The following is a 19,875-nucleotide window of genomic DNA, read 5'->3' on the forward strand; positions in this document are numbered from 1 at the left end:
ATTAACCCTAGATTTTCCAATTTCCAATTTCATTATATTTTTGTAATACTAATTTATAGGTTCAGAAACTATTAGAAATAATTTAGTATATGAACAGTGTACATTATAAACAATTTTAAAGGGTTTATTAAATTACTGTACTTTTGGGTAACAAACATTAAACTCAAATATACATAGATAATCTTATTGGGTTTGGGTTATGTTCTTTATGTTGAACATGCAAATTATTTCAAATTCTGAATGAGTAATGTCTAAATGAGTGTTTTCATATACCTACTTCTGTTCATTGTATGACATTGAACTATATGAAATGGCCAATATTCTCACATTTTTGACTTATAAAAATGACAATTTCATATGGCGCAACATAATACAATTTTACAAACGCAGAAAAGATTAATAAGGCCTTGTAAAGTAGGCTTTATTTATTTATTTATTTATTTATTTTTGAGATGGAGTCTTGCTGTTACCCAGGCTGGAGTGCAGTGGCACGATCTTGGCTCACTGCAACCTCCGCTTCCCGGGTTCAAGTGATTCTCCTGCTTCAGCCTCCTGAGTAGCTGGGATTACAGGTGCCTGCCACCACGCCCGGATAATTTTTGTATTTTTAGTAGAGACAGGGTTTCACCATGTTGGCCAGGCTGGTCTCAAACTCCTGACCTCAAGTGATTCGCCTGCCTAGGCCTCCCAAAGTGCTGGGATTACAGGTGTGAGCCAACACGCCCAGCCAAATTAGGCTAAATTTATATAAAGAGAGCATTAAAAAGAATAAACTGAAAAATAAGAGTTTATGTACAAACCCCAGCCCTCAGTCCCACATCCCAGTTGTCTGAGGTAACCTACTATCAGAACAATTTCCTGTGTGTCCTTCCAGGAACTGCCCATGCGTATACAATCAAACATGTAGCTATTAAAACATACACACACACACACACACACACACAAACACACACACACACACACACAAATGGGTTCATACTAACAAACTACTTTGCCAATTGCTTTTTTCACTTGATATTTTGGGATATCATTCCTTCCAATTCATGTAGTTCTATTCTTTTTAAAAATTTCTATTAGTCTATTGGAGAATGTACCATAATTTACTATTGAATTTAAAAGAAATTATTGAAGCATGACATCCACATAGTAAAATGAACTAATCTTAAAGTTTATTTTCCACATGCGTATATACATGTTTATGCACATTACCTTCTACATGAGTGTGTATAACTGTGTAACCACCACCCAAATCAAGTATGGAGTAGTTCCAGCATCCCACAAGGCCCTATCAAGCCCTGTCTCAGTCAATAATACTTCCCTAACCCAGTAACCATTGTTCTAATTTTTATCACCATAGATTAGTTTTGCATGTTTTTTTTTTATTATCTAGCCATCCAGAAGCAGTTTTGCATGTTTTTAAACTTCATATAAATGGAATCATACTGCATGGTTTGCGTGTGTGTGTATGTGTGTACCTTGTTTCTTTTGTTCAACGTGGGTTCTCTAGGGTTGAGTTATATTAGCGTGTGTAGTGGTTTGCTCTTTTTATTGCAAACCATTTTTATAGTATTCCCTTACATGAATTAATCCATTCTACTCTTGATGAAAATTTGGTTTTTTATCTTATAAGTTTTAGATATTATAAATAAAGCTGCCATGAGCACTTTTACATGTCTTTTGGTGGATATCCATTAATTTTCTTAGGTATGTCCTTACTTGATCTCATTTTGGTTTAAATGTGTTAATATGCCTATAAAGGCAGCCCTTCATAGAGGTAGTATAACACATTCATCACACTAGCAAATAGCAGTAGAAGGCAGATGGGATAAAACACAGAGATTATGAGTGCAATTTTAAGAAAGCTTTTAGTTATAGAAATGTAAAGAAAATGTGGTATAAATAAAAGCAAATGCTCTAGTAAAATGCTATTTATGTAAGCTGGATATTGGCATGCCAGTGGATTCTGATATGAAAAAACTTCTGTAGAATGCTGAATAAAGAAGACATCCTATGAGAGTAGAACCGATGGCTTTTTCAGGCTACGGATATCAACCAGTAACACACTCAACTTATCTCTGTAATTTCGCTTGCATTCTTTCCAGCATATGCTTACTGGCTTATTTGGGGTACAATGTTTACAAACCCATATAATATAACACATGCATTCTAAATGGAAAATTAAAGCTATTAATTTATATTATTAATCTAATTTGATACCCTATCACTTCATATAAGTGATTCCTTAAAAAGGAAAGTTATGCTAGGGAAAAATTCATATGTTTAGTTAATCACATAATTTAACAAAGTCTCAATTAACTGGAATTTTACATTATAATTAATTTGACTCCTTGTTAACTAAAGATTAACCAGAAAACTCTATTTCTCACTCATGAACATTTTTAAGTAAGTTATTGTACTTTCACAGTCTCGGTATTTTTGTATAGAAATCCAACATATTCTTTAATGATTTAAGAATGTTTGTGTAGGCCTGGCGCATTGGCTCACACCTGTAATCCCAGCACTTTGGGAGGCCAAGGCTGATGGATCACCTGAGGTCAGGAGTTTGAGACCAACCTCACCAACATGGTGAAACCCCATCTCTGCTAAAAATACAAAAATTAGCTGGGTGTGGTGGCAGGCACCTGTAATCCCAGCTACTTGGGAGGCTGAGGCAGGAGAACTGCTTGAACCTGGGAGGCGGAGGTTGCAGTGAGCCGAGATCAAGTACCACTGCACTCCAGCCTGGGCAACAGAGTGAAACTCCGTCTCAAAAAAAAAAAAAAAAAAAGAATTTTGTGTTATCATTTTAAATATGAATAATTGTTGCCAAAGTGCTGTAGTTGGTCTGGGATGACTCTAGATGTTTCTTTTGAAAATAAATTTCTGTTACGTGTTTTCTTTTTTCTTTTCTTTCTTTTTTTTTTTTAAGACATGGTCTTGCTCTATTGCCCAGTCTGGAGTACAGCCATCATGGTGCCACTCCTGAGTTCAAGGAATCCTCCTGCCTCAGCCTCCTGAGGCACTGGGACTACAGGTACACACCACTACACCTGGCTAATTTTTATATTTTTTTGAGGAGAGAGGGTCTCACTTTGTTGCCCAGGTTTGTCTTGAAATCCTGGCCTCAAGTAATCTTCCCACCTTGGTCGCCCAAAGTGCTGAGAGGACAGGTGTGAGCCACTGCGCTTGGCCTGCTTTCAGTTTTGTTGCCCTCTGTTCACCACAGAACAGTCAGAATAACTTTTTTTTTTTTGAGACTGTCTCCCCCTGTTGCCCAGGCTGGAGTACAGTGCCCAGTCTCCGCTCACTGTAACCTCTGCCTCCCAGGTTCAAGCAATTCTCCTGCCTCAACTTCCTGAGTAGCTGGGACTACAGGCGCCCACCACCACGCCCGGCTGATTTTTGTATTTTCAGTGGAGATGGGGTTTTACCATGTTGTCCAGGCTGGTCGGGAACTGCTGACCTCAGGTGATCCACCCACCTTGGCCTCGCAGAGTGCAGGCATTACAGGTGTGAGCCACTGTGTCGGGCCCAGAATAACTAAAACATAATTCAGTGTTATTCTCCTGCTTACAACTCTTACCATTATGCTTGAAAAAAAAAGTCAACTCATTACTATGGCCTGCTAGTCCTAAATGACATTGCATCTGCTAGCCTCTCCCCCACCATCTGGTGTCATTAAGTTCCAGCTACATGGCCTCCTTTTAATTCTGTGAACATGCCAAGCAAGCCCTTTCTACTTTACCACTTCCCACACGCAGTCTCCTCTGTTTAGGAAACTCCCTACCACCTCACACAATTTACTGCTTCTCAGCATTCTACTCTCCACTTAAATGTAACCTCCTTGCGAAGGCTTTCCCGCCTCACCTAAGAAGCCCACTATCTTCTATTCCCATCTTCTATTTTTTTAAATATAATTTACCAAAATTATAATTATATGCTTGTTTTATTATCTTCTTTGCTGTGTCAGGAATTGGTTCAACTGCTGGAAAATATACAGTGGCTGAAAATGATAGTTCATTTTTCTCTCATATAAACGAAGTTTACAGGCAGGTAGATCAAGGTTAGTATGGTAGCTCCATGGTCATAAGAGACCTAGGCTTCTTCCCTCTAGCTATTCCACCAAATTAAGCATATGGCTTCCACCTCACAGTCCAAAATGGTTGCCCCAGTTCCAGCCGTCATGCTTGTATTCCATACAGCTGGAGTCAGGAAGGCAAATACAGTTTTTATTCAAAGTAAGTGAGATTTTATACACACTGTTAAAAATTGAGGCTTCCTTAGTGAAATTATTGAATCAGGCAAGGATTTTCAATTGATGTTAAAATGACCAGGTAGATGGCTAATGATAAAGGACATTCATAAGGTGCCAAACAAAGCAAAACAAAACCTCTGCACAGATTACTTCTGTCCATGAAAGAACAAAGCTTTACAGTGAAAAAGTCAGGCTGTCATCACCTCAATCCAGGGGTCAGATATTCTGTGTCTCCTGAAGTGATGTGATTTGAAGTACACAGTACTACTTGCGACACAATCTTGCCAAAAATGTTCAAATTTGAGTCTAATTGGGCCTTAATTTTGAAATGGGAAAGATTCCCTTGTCCCCCTCTCAGGGCATGCGATAGGAGTGTGGCTCCCTTCTTCAGTGCCCCGCTGCTCAAACCTCTAGGGGAGCACACAGACGCGCAGGCTGTGGGGCTCTGACCCCACGGCAGTGTCTAGGGGTGAATGTTTACAACTGAAGCCCCAGTGGGCGTGTTACGGGTGCTCTTTTAGTTTAGCCATCTGTAGGCGGCTTGTGTTAGTCAGCTCAATTAGACCCCTGCCTTATTGCAAGGACAGAGGGCTTTCTGTATCTCGGGGTTCCTGCCTTGGTGTACTGGAAGAATTGGATCACATGTGGGTTTGGAGAATGAGTGCAAGGTTTTATTGAGTGGAAGTAGCTCTCAGCAGATGGAGGAGCCAGAAGGGAGATGGTTTTCCCCTGGAAGTCGGGCTGCTTGGCGGCCCGACTCTTCTCTGACAGCCCTGGCCAAACTCTGTTCTGCCGGTCAATGACCTGCCGGCGTGCCAGTGCCTGTCCGTGTGCTCTTGACGTGCTCTTGATGTCCTCTCGAAATCCAACCGCTTGTGTGTTCCTCCGCCAATGTGCTTCTCTCAACGTCCAGCCGTTTTTGTGTGTTTGCCTTGCTAGGGTCTCGGGTTTTTATAGGCACAGGATGGGGGCGTGGCAGGCCAGGGGGGTCTTGGGAAATGCAACATTTGGGCGCCAAGGCAGGAGTGCCTGTTGTCACCTAGGTCTATGGGCACAGGACCGGGGGTGGAGCCCTCGCCAGGGACCCACCTTTCTCCTCCCGGCACTTCCCTGCCCCTCTTCTGTATCAATTTGTCATAACATAATTTCAGCTTTACAGAAATCACAAGGGGAAGAGAAACAAGCTAACTGGTACCCTGACGAAGCAATCAAACAAGTTGAGAAGTTGGGACATTCTTCTGTAGAAGAATTGTTCCTGTTTCTGTCTCTTTAACATTGCAGTATCGTGAATAAAGGGACTGATATATTTCAAAGAGACTGAGGGGACATAACAACCAGATGTGATGTGTGGTCCTCAGTTGGATCCTGGTTTGGATAAACCAGCTGTAAAGGACATTGCGTGGACAACTGGAGAAATTTCAATATGCATGGGTATTCAAATATAATATGCTATTAAGGAATTATTACTACTGTCAGCTGTGATTGTTATTTTGGCTATGTAGGAAAACTTGGTGGCTCACGTCTGTAATCCCAGCACTTTGGGAGGCCATGGTGGGTGGATCACCTGAGGTCAGGAGTTTGAGACCAGCCTGGCCAACATGGTGAAACCCCGTCCCTACTAAAAATACAAATCAGCTGGGTGTGGTGGCGTGTGCCTGTAACCCCAGCTACTTGGGAGGCTGAGGCAGGAAAATTGCTGGAACCCAGGAGGCGGAGGTTGCAGTGAACTGAGATGGTGCCACTGCACTCCAGCCTGGGTGACAGAGTGAGACTCTATCTCAAAAAAAAAAAAAAAATTCTTATTTTTAAAATATGCATACTAAAATTTAGACGAAGAATGTCATGATGACTGTTATTTACTTAACATTCTTTAGTATTGGAGGGCCACTTCTAAAGAATAGGATAATGGATACTAGGGGCCAACAAGAAGTCTTCTTTATTTTGAGACAGGATTGTGCTCTCTCACACAAGCTGGAGTACAGTGGTATGATCTTGGCTGACCACAGCCTTGACCTCGTAGGCTCAAGTAATCCTCCCACCTCAGCCTCCTGAATAGCTGGGACTACAGGTGCGTGCCACCACGCTAGCTAATTTTTGTATTTTTTGTAGAGATGGTATTTTGCCATGTTACCCAGGCTGGTCTCAAACTCCTGGAATCAAGCGATCCATCCGCCTTGGCCTCCCAAAGTGCTGGGATTATAGCTGTGATCCACCGTGGCCGGCCCAAAAAGTCTTTAGCATACTCTGCCACCAGACTGTGAGTTGCATGAGGGCAAGGATTGTGCCTATTTTGCTTCCATAACCAGTGCTTAATACACTGTCCAGCATATAGTAGCACTCCTTGCATATTTGTTAAATGAATGAATATGTGAGGATGATAAAGGAATGTAGAAATTAACCATGAGTTCCACTGACATTGGGAATCCAGCAGACATCTGTCAAGAGATCACTGCACTTAAAAATAGGTATAACTGAAATATGACAACTATATGCTATAATTAGCACTAAAGAGGTATGAAAATCTATGGAACTGCAAAGAAACAAGTAAAAGATAGAAAACATTAAAAAGGTAAAATAATGGCAAGATACTATTGTTAACTGTATTGCCCCATGCCCATTCCTTTCAAAGTCCAGGGCATTGAATTAGCTTTTTGTAATAAAAATAGCCAAATATAAAAAGCTAAATTCTGTGTGTTTTTTGGGAGATTGTTAGAAATCCAATCTATTTTTTTCTCCCCTTACTCTCCACCTTATCTCCTTCTCCTACTACTGCTGTGGGAAGATAGCAAGACACCCACTGGCTGACTGCAGTTTCAATCCATTAGCCAGCGACATTCCAGGAGAGTTTCCCCCTTGTTTGCATCATTAATCAAAACGTATTACGGCTGGGGGCAGGGTGGCTCACCCCTGTAATCCCAGCACTTTGGGAGGCCAAGGCAGGAGGATCGCTTGAACCCAGGAGTTAGAGACCAGCTTGGGCAACATGGTGAAACCCCATCTCTCTGTCTCTTTCTCTCTCTCTCTTTTTTGAGACAGAGTCTCACTCCGATGCCCAGGCTGGAATGCAGTAGTGCAATCTTGGCTCACTGCAACCTCCACCTCCTGGGTTCAAGCGATTCTCCTGCCTCAGTCTCCTGAGTAGCTGGGATTACAGGCACCTGCCATGACACCCGGCTAATTTTTGTATTTTTAGTAGAGACAGGGTTTCCCCATGTTGGCCAGGCTGGTCTCGAACTCCTGACCTCAAGCGATACACCCACCTTGGCCTCCCAAAGTGCTGGGATTATAAGCATGAGCCACTGCGCCCGGCCTGAAACCCCATCTTCAGTAAATATACAAAAATTAGCCAGGTGTGGTGGTGCGTACTTGTAGTCCCATCTACTCCGGAGGCTGAGGTGGGAGGATGGCTTGAGCCTGGGGTGTTGAGGCTACAGTGAGCCGTGATCGCACCACTGCACTCCATCCTGGGCAACAGAGTGAGACTGTCTCAAAAACAAAAAAAGTATTAATTAAATTTCTACTATATGTATTAAGTATATTTTAAAAAATCTAAATCATAGATTTTGTCCTTGGGATGTCGAGATCAGCAGAGGCAAAACAAAAAGTAAAAAGTCCCAACAAATACCTTATTTTTCTGTGATGCTTTACATTTACAAAGAGCTTTGACAATGAAATTTCACTTATTCCTGAAACAATACCTTGTCATAGGCTGGGTTGAAAAAAAAATGAATTGACTTGCTCAAGGTCATCTCCGTTATTAGAGATAAACCTGGAATTAGAACCCAAGTTTTCTGGCACCATGTTCTCTAGGTATCACACTACCTTCTGAAAGCCAAAACTTAGGCCAGGCATGGTGGCTCATGCCTGTAATCCCAGCACTCTGGGAGGCTGAGGTGGCGACGATCACTTGAGCTCAAGAGTTCAAGACCAACCTGGGCAACACCGTGAGACCCTCCTCGCTATTATTTTAATTTTTAAAAAAATTATCAAAAAAGAAAGCCAAAACTTAAACCAGAATTGCATTTTTGACTGTACAATGTACCAGGAACAACTAACAGAGCTGCCACGTGACTGAAATAAACCTTGACTGTAGAGATGATTTCTAAAGCTATCTGTCATTTCTTTGATTTTTTCCCATTTTTCTTAGCAACCTGGAAGCACCACTTTATTTTCCCTCTTCTTTCTGCTTCCAGCAGCTGCAGACCCAATGTAATCACCAAGAGAGAATGAAAACCTCCAACTACCATGAATCAGGCTTAACACAGTAAGAGAACATTTGGGATTCTACTATAAGAATTTCCACTAAAATTTCATCAACAAACAGTTCAGAAGCTGTTAAGCATAGACAAGCCTGAAAGTGGCTGGTAGCTGGCATGTACACCATGGAAATTTCGTATGGGTAAAAAAATGAATCTGATTTTGTGTGGTACATTTAACATTATCACCACCTACACATTCAGTTAAAAGCTGTTCATGGCTGAAGAGAAACCCCTGATTCCCTCCTACATCATATCTCAGCCTAGTTTTGGTAAGATCCGTGGGGAGCTTCATCAAGGATGTTTGCATCCTTTACCCAGAACAAACATTCTAGTAGTGCAACACTCATAGAATCTAAAGAATAGAAGATTAATTTAGTAATATTTAATAAGGAAATGATTATAATAATGTAAATTTAAAAATATTCCCTCCAACTTTTCCCTCTCCTTTATCCCTTGTAGATCATGAATCAGTCCCTGAGGCCTCTCCAGTTTTTAAAGTCCCTCAAATAGGTCCTTTATTTCCACTCCCACCATCCTAGTTTTAGTTCTCTTTAGCTTTGTGATCAAAACCCACTGAACTACTCTATTATTTATTTATTTTATTTTTGAGATAGGATTTTGCTCTGTTGCCCAAGCTGGAGGGCAATGGTACAATCATGGCTTACTGTAACCTCGACCTCCTTGGCTCAAGCGATCCTCCCGTCTTAGCCTCCCAAGTAGCTAGAACCACATGCATGCACAATCACACCCAGCTAATTTTTTATTTTTTGTAGAGATGGGTTTTTGCTATGTTGCCCAGGCTGTTCTCAAACTACTGGCCTCAAGCAAGCCTCTGCTTTGGCCTCCCTAGGTGCTGGGATTATAGGCGTGAACCACCAGGCCTGGGTGAACTACTCTTAGTACCCATCCTCTTTTCACTTTCTCAAACGCATTCTTCACATGTTCCAAATAGTTTGCTCAATCAAGTTCTTCTGCTCAAAAATAGAGTGACTTATCAAGTCTTAATTGCTTTTGTGACATTCAAGGTCCTTTAGAACATGGCTTCACCTTAGCTATGTGACCTTATTCTGCTCTAATAGTAGCAATAATAATAATAATTACTATTAATTGAGGACCGAAGTGCCTGACTCTGTGCTAGGTGCTTTCCTTATACAATTTGCTAATACAAATCCTTACTTCAATTAGACCTGTGTCCTGTGGTTCCCATATATACTTTGCTCTCTTCTCAAATGCCTGTGCTCTATTTTCTGTACCTTCTATGCCTCCGAATCCTACTATTTTGAGAGTGAGGTCATTTCTCAGCTCCTCCAAAAAATCCGCATACATCATATCAGACCCACTGATTTCTTCCCTATTTGGCTTTCTTGCTAAGCTATGCAGATATTTAATACCACTGTATGGTTATTTAGTTGTTTCAGGTATGTAAATTCATCTCCAGTTAAATAGGAGAGCAATGTAAATGTATTGGCAGCTAAATTTATTGACATCCATGGATGGGCTTTGAAACATGCATGAACCATTGAAAAATTATGTTTTGTGTCTGTGCATTTTTTCTGGGGTCAGAAGTCTTCAAAGCATCCCAAAGAGGTCTATGAAGGGGGTTGGGTTACTTTCTGGATAACAAGCCTTATTTTGAGATCAAGCCTACTACCTAAACCTAGGAATTATATCTTATTGCATAACCTCTGATTCTCCATTGTAAAATTTCTGGCTTTGTTACATAGGCCTGAGTTTTAAAATTCCAACCTGTTTTTTTTACTCTGCTTTAATAAACAGAGTGGGCATCCTGAGTTGTGATGCAGAACACATAATCACTATATTGGGAACTTATTTCAACAATAATTTCTAAATTAAATACTTTTTAAATAGGCAATACAGTTACATAATTTGAAAGTCAAAACTACAGAAAGAGGATATCCAGAGAAGTTTCACTTCTACCTGACTTTTTTTTTTTTGAAATGGGGTCTTGCTCTGTCACCCAGTTTGGGTGACACACTCCATCACGCCCAGCTAATTTTTGTATTTTTTGTAGAAATCAGGTTCGCCATGTTGCCCAAGCTGGTCCTGAACTCCTGACCTCAAGTGATTTGCCCACCTTCACCTCTCAAAGTGTGGAATTACAGGTACGAGCCACCACAGCCGGCTCACCTTTTCATGTAAAGGAAGCACTTTATGACTTCTCTTTGGCATATCCAGATTGCCAGCGTCCTTACCCTCACACTCTGGGGCCATTGTTACGTAAAATAAGGGTTACCTGAATGCAGCACTGTGATACCATGACAGCCGATCTGATCCCAGGGATGGCTGCTAAGTGACTATCACGAGGGGAGGGCAGGGAGCATAGATAGTGTGATCACTGGACAAAGGGATGATTCACCTCCCTTGAGGGACAGAAGGGGACTGCTTGAGATTTCATCATGCTACTCAGAACAGCACACAATTTAAAACTTATGAATTGTTTATTTCTGGAGTTTTCATTTTAATATTTTTGAACTGCAGCTGACTGAGTGTAACTAAGACCACGGAAAGTGAAAGCATGGATTAAGTGGAACTACTGTGTGTGTACAGATATATATATACACACACACACACACACACACACAAACACATACATGTATATATAGATACATAAATCTATATCATATACATATATGTTTATACATGTATACATCTATATATACACATATTTATAGATATACATTCTTATGTAAACTATACATTCTTTGACATTAGGAAATGTGTTTTATCTATTATTTATCACCAGAGCCTAGATGGTCAGTAGGTTTTTGTTTTTGTTTTTTTTTGTTTTTTTTTTTGAGACGGAGTCTCGCTCTGTCGCCCAGGCTGGAGTGCAGTGGCGCGATCTCTGCTCACTGCAAGCTCTGCCTCCCAGGTTCACGCCATTCTCCTGCCTCAGCCTCCTGAGTAGCTGGGACTACAGGCGCCCGCCACCACGCCTGGCTAATTTTTTTTTGTATTTTTAGTAGAGACGGGGTTTCACCATGTTAGCCAGGATCATCCTGATCTCCTGACCTCGTGATCCGCCTGCCTCGGCCTCCCAAAGTGCTGGGATTACAGGCGTGAGCCACCGCGCCCGGCCAAGGTCAGTAGGTTTTAGTTGAATCAATGAACAATGTTTAAAGACAGTGACCACTTGGTTTCTATCTATCTCCATTGAAGATTAAATAACAGAACTTAGACTTCAACCGTTAAGTATTAAAAATAATAAGTTATATATTAGAATGAGTTGTTAAATTTTGTGGACTCTTTTCTGCCTTCTTTCTTCATATGAGGACACATTTTTATTTGTCTAAGACAGCATAGGATGTCTTCTGCTTGGTTTTGTACTGGTAGATCAAAATTAACTTTCTCGGATCTGAAATAATTTTTTTGCTAGATCAAAATAAATTTCTCCAGGGAAACAATGCATATTCAAATAGCCTAATTTCTAATAATGCAGGGGACCGAAAACAGTTAAAAGAGAAAGATTTGGTTCAGTTTTAATTATGGCTTTCACTTGCTTATTATGGGATTTCTTTTTGGGACTTAACATTTTAATTTTAGATCCAACACTAACTGTCAATGCTTAACTAACATGACTGAAGAAGTTGATCTTACATTTATATTTCTATTCTTATTACAGAATGGATTTAATATGTTAAGATGTTGAACAGAACCATGAACTGCATTTCACAAAATGGTACATTTCATAAAATCTAAAATCCCAGCAAAATGATAGGGACAACAACTTAGCACGCTGTTAATTTTTCACTTAAGGGTGCCAAAATGATATTTCAGTCCTTTTTACGTAGAAAGGTCAAATGTCATTCAGTGGCGCTCCTGAACACAGGCAAGTCATTTTCAGAGGTGAAAAAGCTGTGGTTGACTGCTCTTGGAACAGGTTTCTCTACAATCCACCTCTCATCTTTCTTCTCTTACCGAACCCACTCTGGTGTTCACGTCCTGCTACATGTAGGCAAGAGTATACCCATCCTACGCCTTTTAACTCTTTTGAGGGGCATACATAATGCAAGGACAATTAACTTGTTCTACAAATACCAGTTTATGTGTCAATTTAGCATTCTGCAAATAAGGTATAATACTATAGAAATGGAAGCGGTGATTTCCCCAAGTAATAGGTCTCTTACTGAAAACATGCAAGCATGTTTGTGTCTGTTTGGCTTAGTGCTGTATTCTTCAAAGTCTTGAGCAGGGCCTGGTGCAGACTGTATACCCAACAAATATTTCTCTTATTAAAAAGTATAAAGTGAAAGCACAAAAGGGATGGTTCAGCAAGATAAGAAAGATGAGAGGTGGATTACAGACACACCTGTTTCAAGAGCAGTCAACCACAGCTTTTTCACCTACTGAAAATGACTGGCCTGTATTCAAGAGCACCACTGAATTACATTCAATCTTTCTATTTAAAAGAGACTGAAACATCATTTTGGTACTCTTAAGAATTTTTTTATTTTAACTATTTAAATTTTTTATTTGTATAAATTTATGGGTACAAGTGTAATTTTTTTGCATGTATTGATTGCATAGTGGTCACCCTTTTAGTGTATCCATCACCCTAATAATGTACATTGTACCAATAAGGAATTTCTCATCATCCCCTCTCCTTCTCTCCAGTCTTCTGAGTCTCCACTATCATTCCAAACTCTATGTCCATATGTACACTTTATTTAGCTCTTGCTTATAAGTGAGACCATGATAATGGAAGAGAGATTGGTTAAGCTGACCTCCCAAAGTTCTCCCAACCCTGAGATTCTATGATTCTACCAGGCTGGATCTCTTTTAGTGTTCTCAGAGAGAACAGCTACTAACCAGTGGTATCTGAAAACTTTAATCTTCTACTTCTGATAAGGTATTTTCTTTTCTTTGTTTCTTTTTTTTTTTTTTGAGATGGAGTTTCGCTCTTTTCACCCAGGCTGGAGTGCAATGGCATGATCCTGGCTCACTGCAACCCCTGCCTCTCAGGTCCAAGCAATTCTCCTGCCTCAGCCTCCCAAGTAGCTGGGGTTACAGGTGTGCACCACCATGCCCTGCTAATTTGGTATTTTTAGTAGAGATGGGGTTTCACCATGTTGGCCAGGCTGGTCTCAAACTCCTGACCTCAAGAGATCTACTCGCCTCAGCCACCCAAAGTGCTGGGATTATAGGCATGAGTCACCGTGCCCGTCCGATAAGCTATTTTCAAATATAAATTATTGAATAATTATTTTAAAACTATTATTAGTATCTAGAATGTGCATTTTTCTTTTAACTGGTTCAAATGTCCACCAGAATTTTGTTAGTGATAGTGATATTTACATCTAGTTACAACAATGTCTAACTAGCTTTACTTTTAATTGTGGTAGAGCAGCAACAGCCTCCTTTCTTTTTGCTTTGTTGATCATTCTATGAAAGCTGGGCAAACTCTTTACTCATCTATCTATCAAATACTTATTTTTTTAGAAGTCACTGAGATTAATAAAATTTATTTTTATTCTGCACCAGATAGTGCTTATATTATTGCATCAATATTAACTGCTATTTCCTATTAAAATTGTAAATCTATTTATAATTATTCTTTTGTGAAACTTTGATTAAAGATACTCCTTTGAGACTATTTTAGTAGTAGTAGGTACAGGTATATATGAATGCAGAAATGTCATATGAACAACTTGCAAATAACGTAATTTGTTTATATTGGACATACATAAAAGCCCTGTGAAACTTATCATTAAGGAATTTCAGAACAGTCATAGTGGGAAAAGCATGCAGGGAAGACTGCTGATAGCTAAACTGTGACAACAGAAAAGGTCGTATCATAAAATACTGTTAGTATATTTTTGTATGTTTATGCAATTGGTTGAAAATCAGGCAAATTTTTGATAATTTTTGATAAATATTTGACAAAGACTTCAAATATGTCTCTTGTAGTCATCATTGTAGAAATTTGTTTTGTTTAAATTCATTTGGCATTAACTTCCCGCCCCAAAATTCTACATCAATACATCTCTCTTCCTACTCTTCCCAATCCCTCCAAAAAATAAAACCAAACTCAAAGCAAGTCACAAACGTTTTGTACAAATAAAGCCAGCTCTCTGTGGAATTAATGTGATAGGTCTTGAATATATTGTTGATAATTAACCCAATCAAGTAACATTGCCAGGAAATCTTTATTCTTTTCCTTTTTTAAAGGTTCATAAACTTTATTTCTTAGAGCAGTTTTAGGTTTACAGAAAAGTTGAACAGGAAGTACAGAGTTCCCATACACTCCCACTCCTGCCCCCAGCCACAGTTTCCTCTATTATTAACATAACGCATTGAGGTGGTACATTTGTTACAACTGATGAACTGATATTGATATATCATTAACTAAAGTCAATAGTCTACATTAGGGTTCACTCTTTCTGTTGTATAGTCCTGTGGGTTTTGTCAAATGCATAATGTTATGTATCCACCATTACAGGATAATACAGAACACTTTCACTGCCCCCAAAATCTTCTGTGTTCCACCTATTTATCCCTCCCTCCAACTCTTACTTTTCTTTTTTAATACCCAAATTAAGCCACAGTAATATAAATTAGTTGGAGCTAAGAATTTGCCAGTGATTCCCCATGGCAATCAAACTTTCTTAATTATTAATCTAGACTAGCACTGTCCAAAAGAAATATAATGTGAGGCATTATGTATTTAAAAAACTCTAGAAGCTGCTTTAAAAAGAACAAGTAAAATTAATTTAATAATATTATACTTATCCCAATATATCCAAAATATCAATTTCAACATTCAGTCAACACGAAAGCTGAGATATTTTACATTTCGGAGGTACTAATTCTTGAAATCCAGTGCGCATTTTACACTTACAGCACATCTAATTTCAGCCTAGCTACATACATTCTGAGTGTTCAATCAGTAGCCACAAGTAGCCAGTACCTGTCAGGTACAGCACAGATTTAGACTTTGAGCAACTTGAAAGCAGGTTATCCTCTTCTCTCCAGGGCCTCCAGAGTAGGCATGCAGTGAATATTTTTGAAAGGTAAATCAGAAAGATAAAAGGATCCTGATTCTTACAAAGATGTTCTGCAACTACTTTCTTTAAACTCTCCAGCCTCATAAAAAGTGGAATGGGGATCATGCTTATTCCTGCATATCAAACCAATGACTATGGGGCTTCCTGACTCCCAGAAAGCCTGAATCATCCGAAATGTTGACTCATGAACCTAAGGTGACTGAAATGTAACGAGAACCAAATTAGCTTTCCAAGGCATCTTTGTATTTCCACTTTCCTGTCTCCCCGCTGCCTCTCTCTTTGGGTGACTCACTCTCTTACCATGTAAGAGTCCAGCAGGCAAGGCCCCAAACTCTCTTTGGAAGAAGAGCAGACTTTCAAATGGTCGGCCCCAGATCCCTAGTTAATTCAGCACAGCTGTTTTCCTCCCAATTTCGGGGGCTGCGGTTTAGACTGAGTGAGCCTAACTGTCAAAAAACAATTTTTTTCTTATTTTAGGGTGGTAGTAGTAGTGATGTAGTTTGGAACTTTAAGTGAACATATAACCTTTTATTTCAAAAATCTTTAAAAATCCTTAGGGCCCACTTCACAGTCCCGTTAATACCTTTCTCCAGTCGGGTTTCTTCCTTTCCCGGGAGGAAAGTTTCCACTCTCAGTTCCCCCAGGATAACGCCCTTCCGGTGGCGCGCCAGAAACCGCGCCGACCCCTCCCAGCCAGCAGCCCGCCCCCTTTCCCAGTGCTCTAACGACATACGGACCCCCAGCTGCGGGCAAGGCCAAGACCCCACCCCAACTCACAGTTACCCAAAGTGGGGGTGGAGCTCCCAGCTCTCAGCCCCGCCCATTGAACGCAATCCCAGCCGGTAAGAGAGAGGAAGTGCCGTAGTCCCCACCCACTTTCATCTCCTTCCCTTTCCGTTGGCCCGGCTGGTCGCCTATCTTCTCGATCCTGTAGCCGATTGGCTCTCTCCCTCCCGCGCCAGTCCCTGCGCTCCCCCGGGGAGGGTGAGTCACGCCAAACTGGGCGGAGAGTCCGCTGGCCTCACTCCTAGCTCATCTGGGCGGCGGCGGCAACTGGGGACAGAGCGGGTGGCGCATCACCGGCGCGGAGGCAGGAGGAGCAGTCTCATTGTTCCGGGAGCCGTCACCACAGTAGGTCCCTCGGCTCAGTCGGCCCAGCCCCTCTCAGTCCTCCCCAACCCCCACAACCGCCCGCGGCTCTGAGACGCGGCCCCGGCGGCGGCGGCAGCAGCTGCAGCATCATCTCCACCCTCCAGCCATGGAAGACCTGGACCAGTCGCCTCTGGTCTCGTCCTCGGACAGCCCACCCCGGCCGCAGCCCGCGTTCAAGTACCAGTTCGTGAGGGAGCCCGAGGACGAGGAGGAAGAAGAGGAGGAGGAAGAGGAGGACGAGGACGAAGACCTGGAGGAGCTGGAGGTGCTGGAGAGGAAGCCCGCCGCCGGGCTGTCCGCGGCCCCAGTGCCCACCGCCCCTGCCGCCGGCGCGCCCCTGATGGACTTCGGAAATGACTTCGTGCCGCCGGCGCCCCGGGGACCCCTGCCGGCCGCTCCCCCCGTCGCCCCGGAGCGGCAGCCGTCTTGGGACCCGAGCCCGGTGTCGTCGACCGTGCCCGCGCCATCCCCGCTGTCTGCTGCCGCAGTCTCGCCCTCCAAGCTCCCTGAGGACGACGAGCCTCCGGCCCGGCCTCCCCCTCCTCCCCCGGCCAGCGTGAGCCCCCAGGCAGAGCCCGTGTGGACCCCGCCAGCCCCGGCTCCCGCCGCGCCCCCCTCCACCCCGGCCGCGCCCAAGCGCAGGGGCTCCTCGGGCTCAGTGGGTGAGTGCCGCGCCCTCTCGCTTCGCGCCGCCGCTCGCGCCCCTCCCTCTTTTGTGTGCAGCCCCAGATGCTTTGGGCTGGGCCCTCCTCTCCGCCCCGAGGGCGCTTTGTCTGCGGACTTTGGGGCGATGGCGCCCCGTCTGGTTGGAAGCGCGGGGAGAAGGGTGGGGCGGCCCTTGGAGCCCGGGTTTGTTCTTATTGTCCTTCTTGGTTTCGGGGAACACGTGCACCGCTCCCGGCTCCCACTTCCACCCTGTGTGGTGCCCAGAGTACCGATTCTCGGAAGTTAGGCACCCACCCGTAGCAGGAGCCGGGTATATACTCGAGAGCCAGGGTTGTGGATTTATTGGGTTGGTTGGGCTTCGAGGTGAGGAAGGAAAGGCCTTGGCACCCAGATATTTTTAGGAGGTGCTTTTGTCTACCCGTCTGGGTAGCTCCTTTGGAAAAGGTGCAATTTTGCTGCGGGTCTGTTGGCCTGCATTCTGCCCCGGGCTCCCTCCTCACCTCCTGGCTGGCGTGGGTGGCCCCTTTGCGCTTCCCCTCCCCCTCCTCCTGTGCTCGTGGGGAGCTGGCCGAGTGGAAAACGTCCACATTGACCCAACCGCAGTGAAGGGAGAGCGCCTCCAGTGGTGTGGTGCGTGGAGAAATGGGAAGGAGAGAGTTCTGGTGAAGTCCTGCCACCGCCCAGCTCCCCGGGGTGTGATGTGGACTGCTCCCCACCAGCTAAACCGAGCCAGGGAAAGGGGATCTAGGCATTGTGTTCGAGGGGGCGTAGTTCTGTCGGGGTTTTAGCTGCAGGGTCGGAGGAATTGCTGTTAGTGTGGACTTGGCCCAGCCTCTTAGTGCATCATAATTGAATCTTACAGAAAAAAATAAAAGGCAAAATGGTTGACATTCCTAAAGAAGGGAAAACCTGTGGATTCCTTGCCAGGAATTGGCTAATTGAACTCGTGGCAGATTTACCATGAGACACAGAGAAATGTTTTGAGACAGACATTTTCATATATATTGGTTAGAAATACTGTTTTTCAGAAGGATATGTTTTAGGTTACAGAATCAAAATACGGTCACGTGCCTCATAACGACGTTTAGGTCAAGGACAGACCGCATTTGCAACGGTGGCTCCATAAGGTTGTAATGGAGCTGAAAAATTCCTGCCGCCTAGCGACGTCTTGATCTTGACCCTGTGTAGGCCTAGAGTTTTGCGTTTGTATCTTAGTTTTTAACAAAGGTTAAAAAAAAAAATAGAAAAAAGCTTATAGAATAAGAATATAAAATTTCTTTTCTATAGCTTTAAAATGTGTTTGTGTTTTAAGTTAAACGTTATTACAAAAGAGCCAAAAAGTTTATAAAATAGAAAAGATACAGTAAGCTAAGGTTGATTTATTATTGAAAAGATATATCTAAAGATAAATTTAGTGTAGCCTAACCGTAGAGTGTCTGTAAGTTGTACAGTAGTACATGGTAATGTCCTAGGCCTTCACATTCACTCACTACTCACGTCCACAGCAGCTTCCAGGCTGGCAAGCTCTATTCATGGCCAGTGCCCTGTACACGTGTGCCATCTTTTAATCCTTTGTACAGTGTTATTTTAGGTATGTTTAGATAAACACTACACAAATACCATTGTGTTACAGTTGCCTACAGTAACATCCTGTATAGGTCAGTAGCCTAGGAGCAATTGATTATACCATATAGCCTACATATAGGTGTGTAGTAGGCTCTACCATCTAGGTTTGTGTAAGTATACTGTGAGGTTTGCACAACGACAGAATTGCCTAACAATACATTTCTCAGATCCTGTTCCCCCTGTTCAGCGAGGCATGACTGTGTATGGTCTGTAAAATAGTTTTCAAGTTCTTTCATTCACCTAAGTTCCGGATTGTATGTTATTATTAGGCACATTGTTTTATTGCCGTTTTCATCTTGGGAAATTATTTTGGAAGCGACAAAAATCACGTTTGTTAGAGACTGAGAATGCATAATATTAGATGCATTCATAAGTACTTGCTACTTCGGGGACAGAAAGTGTCCCACTGGCAGTAGGAGCTTTATGTATAAAAGGTCAAGAATCAAGTAGTGTAACTGCCTGCTTGGAAATCTTCATAGCCTTGTAGGATGCTAGAGGTGATTCATTTCTTAAAAGAAAATCAGTCTGATTTTTTTTTTTCTCAATTCACTTCTCCATAATGGGGGAAAATAAGCCAATTGCGATGCTTTTTAGTAATATTTTGATGTTGACGGACTCCTCACCCCCATACTACTCAAAACACTAATTGCCATATTAAAGGTCTTAGAAGATGAGGAGTAACTCAATCTTTTCTTTTTTCTTTATGAAAAAGACATACTTGAGGGAAACTGAGGTAAGAGAGAAAAATATGAAATAAGTTTTTAAACAGGAATTTTTTTTTTTTTTTGAGATAGTCTCCCCCTTGTCACCAGGCTGGAGTGCAATGACGCAATCTTGGCTCACTGCAACCTCCGCCTCCCAGGTTCAAGTGATTCTCCTGCCTCAGCCTCCC

At 42.3% G+C, this 19,875-nt stretch overlaps 1 protein-coding gene and 1 long non-coding RNA gene across 5 annotated transcripts in view; one reads left to right on the forward strand and one right to left on the reverse strand.

Moving 5' to 3' along the window:
* LOC107973467 (uncharacterized) overlaps positions 1–16,236 on the reverse strand; it is a 36,163-nt gene extending 19,927 nt beyond the window's left edge. Inside the window, exon 1 of the long non-coding RNA XR_001715777.3 lies at positions 16,123–16,236. This is a non-coding gene — a long non-coding RNA (uncharacterized LOC107973467). The remainder of the gene's footprint in view (positions 1–16,122) is intronic.
* A 117-nt stretch (positions 16,237–16,353) lies between these two features.
* The window catches only part of RTN4 (reticulon 4), a 77,906-nt gene continuing 74,384 nt past the window's right edge, over positions 16,354–19,875 (forward strand). The window contains exon 1 of one of the 4 annotated variants that reach the window (XM_009442335.5): positions 16,354–17,353. In XM_009442335.5, the coding sequence (XP_009440610.4) occupies positions 16,798–17,353 (556 nt within the window). In that variant the 5' untranslated portion in view covers positions 16,354–16,797. Of the gene's footprint in view, positions 17,354–17,912; positions 17,988–19,875 lie in introns of those variants that run through there. The other 3 variants (XM_009442336.5, XM_016943256.4, XM_054677181.1) reach the window with 3 other exon arrangements.

Source organism: Pan troglodytes, chromosome 12, assembly GCF_028858775.2.
Source record: "Pan troglodytes isolate AG18354 chromosome 12, NHGRI_mPanTro3-v2.0_pri, whole genome shotgun sequence".
NCBI lineage: Eukaryota > Metazoa > Chordata > Mammalia > Primates > Hominidae > Pan > Pan troglodytes.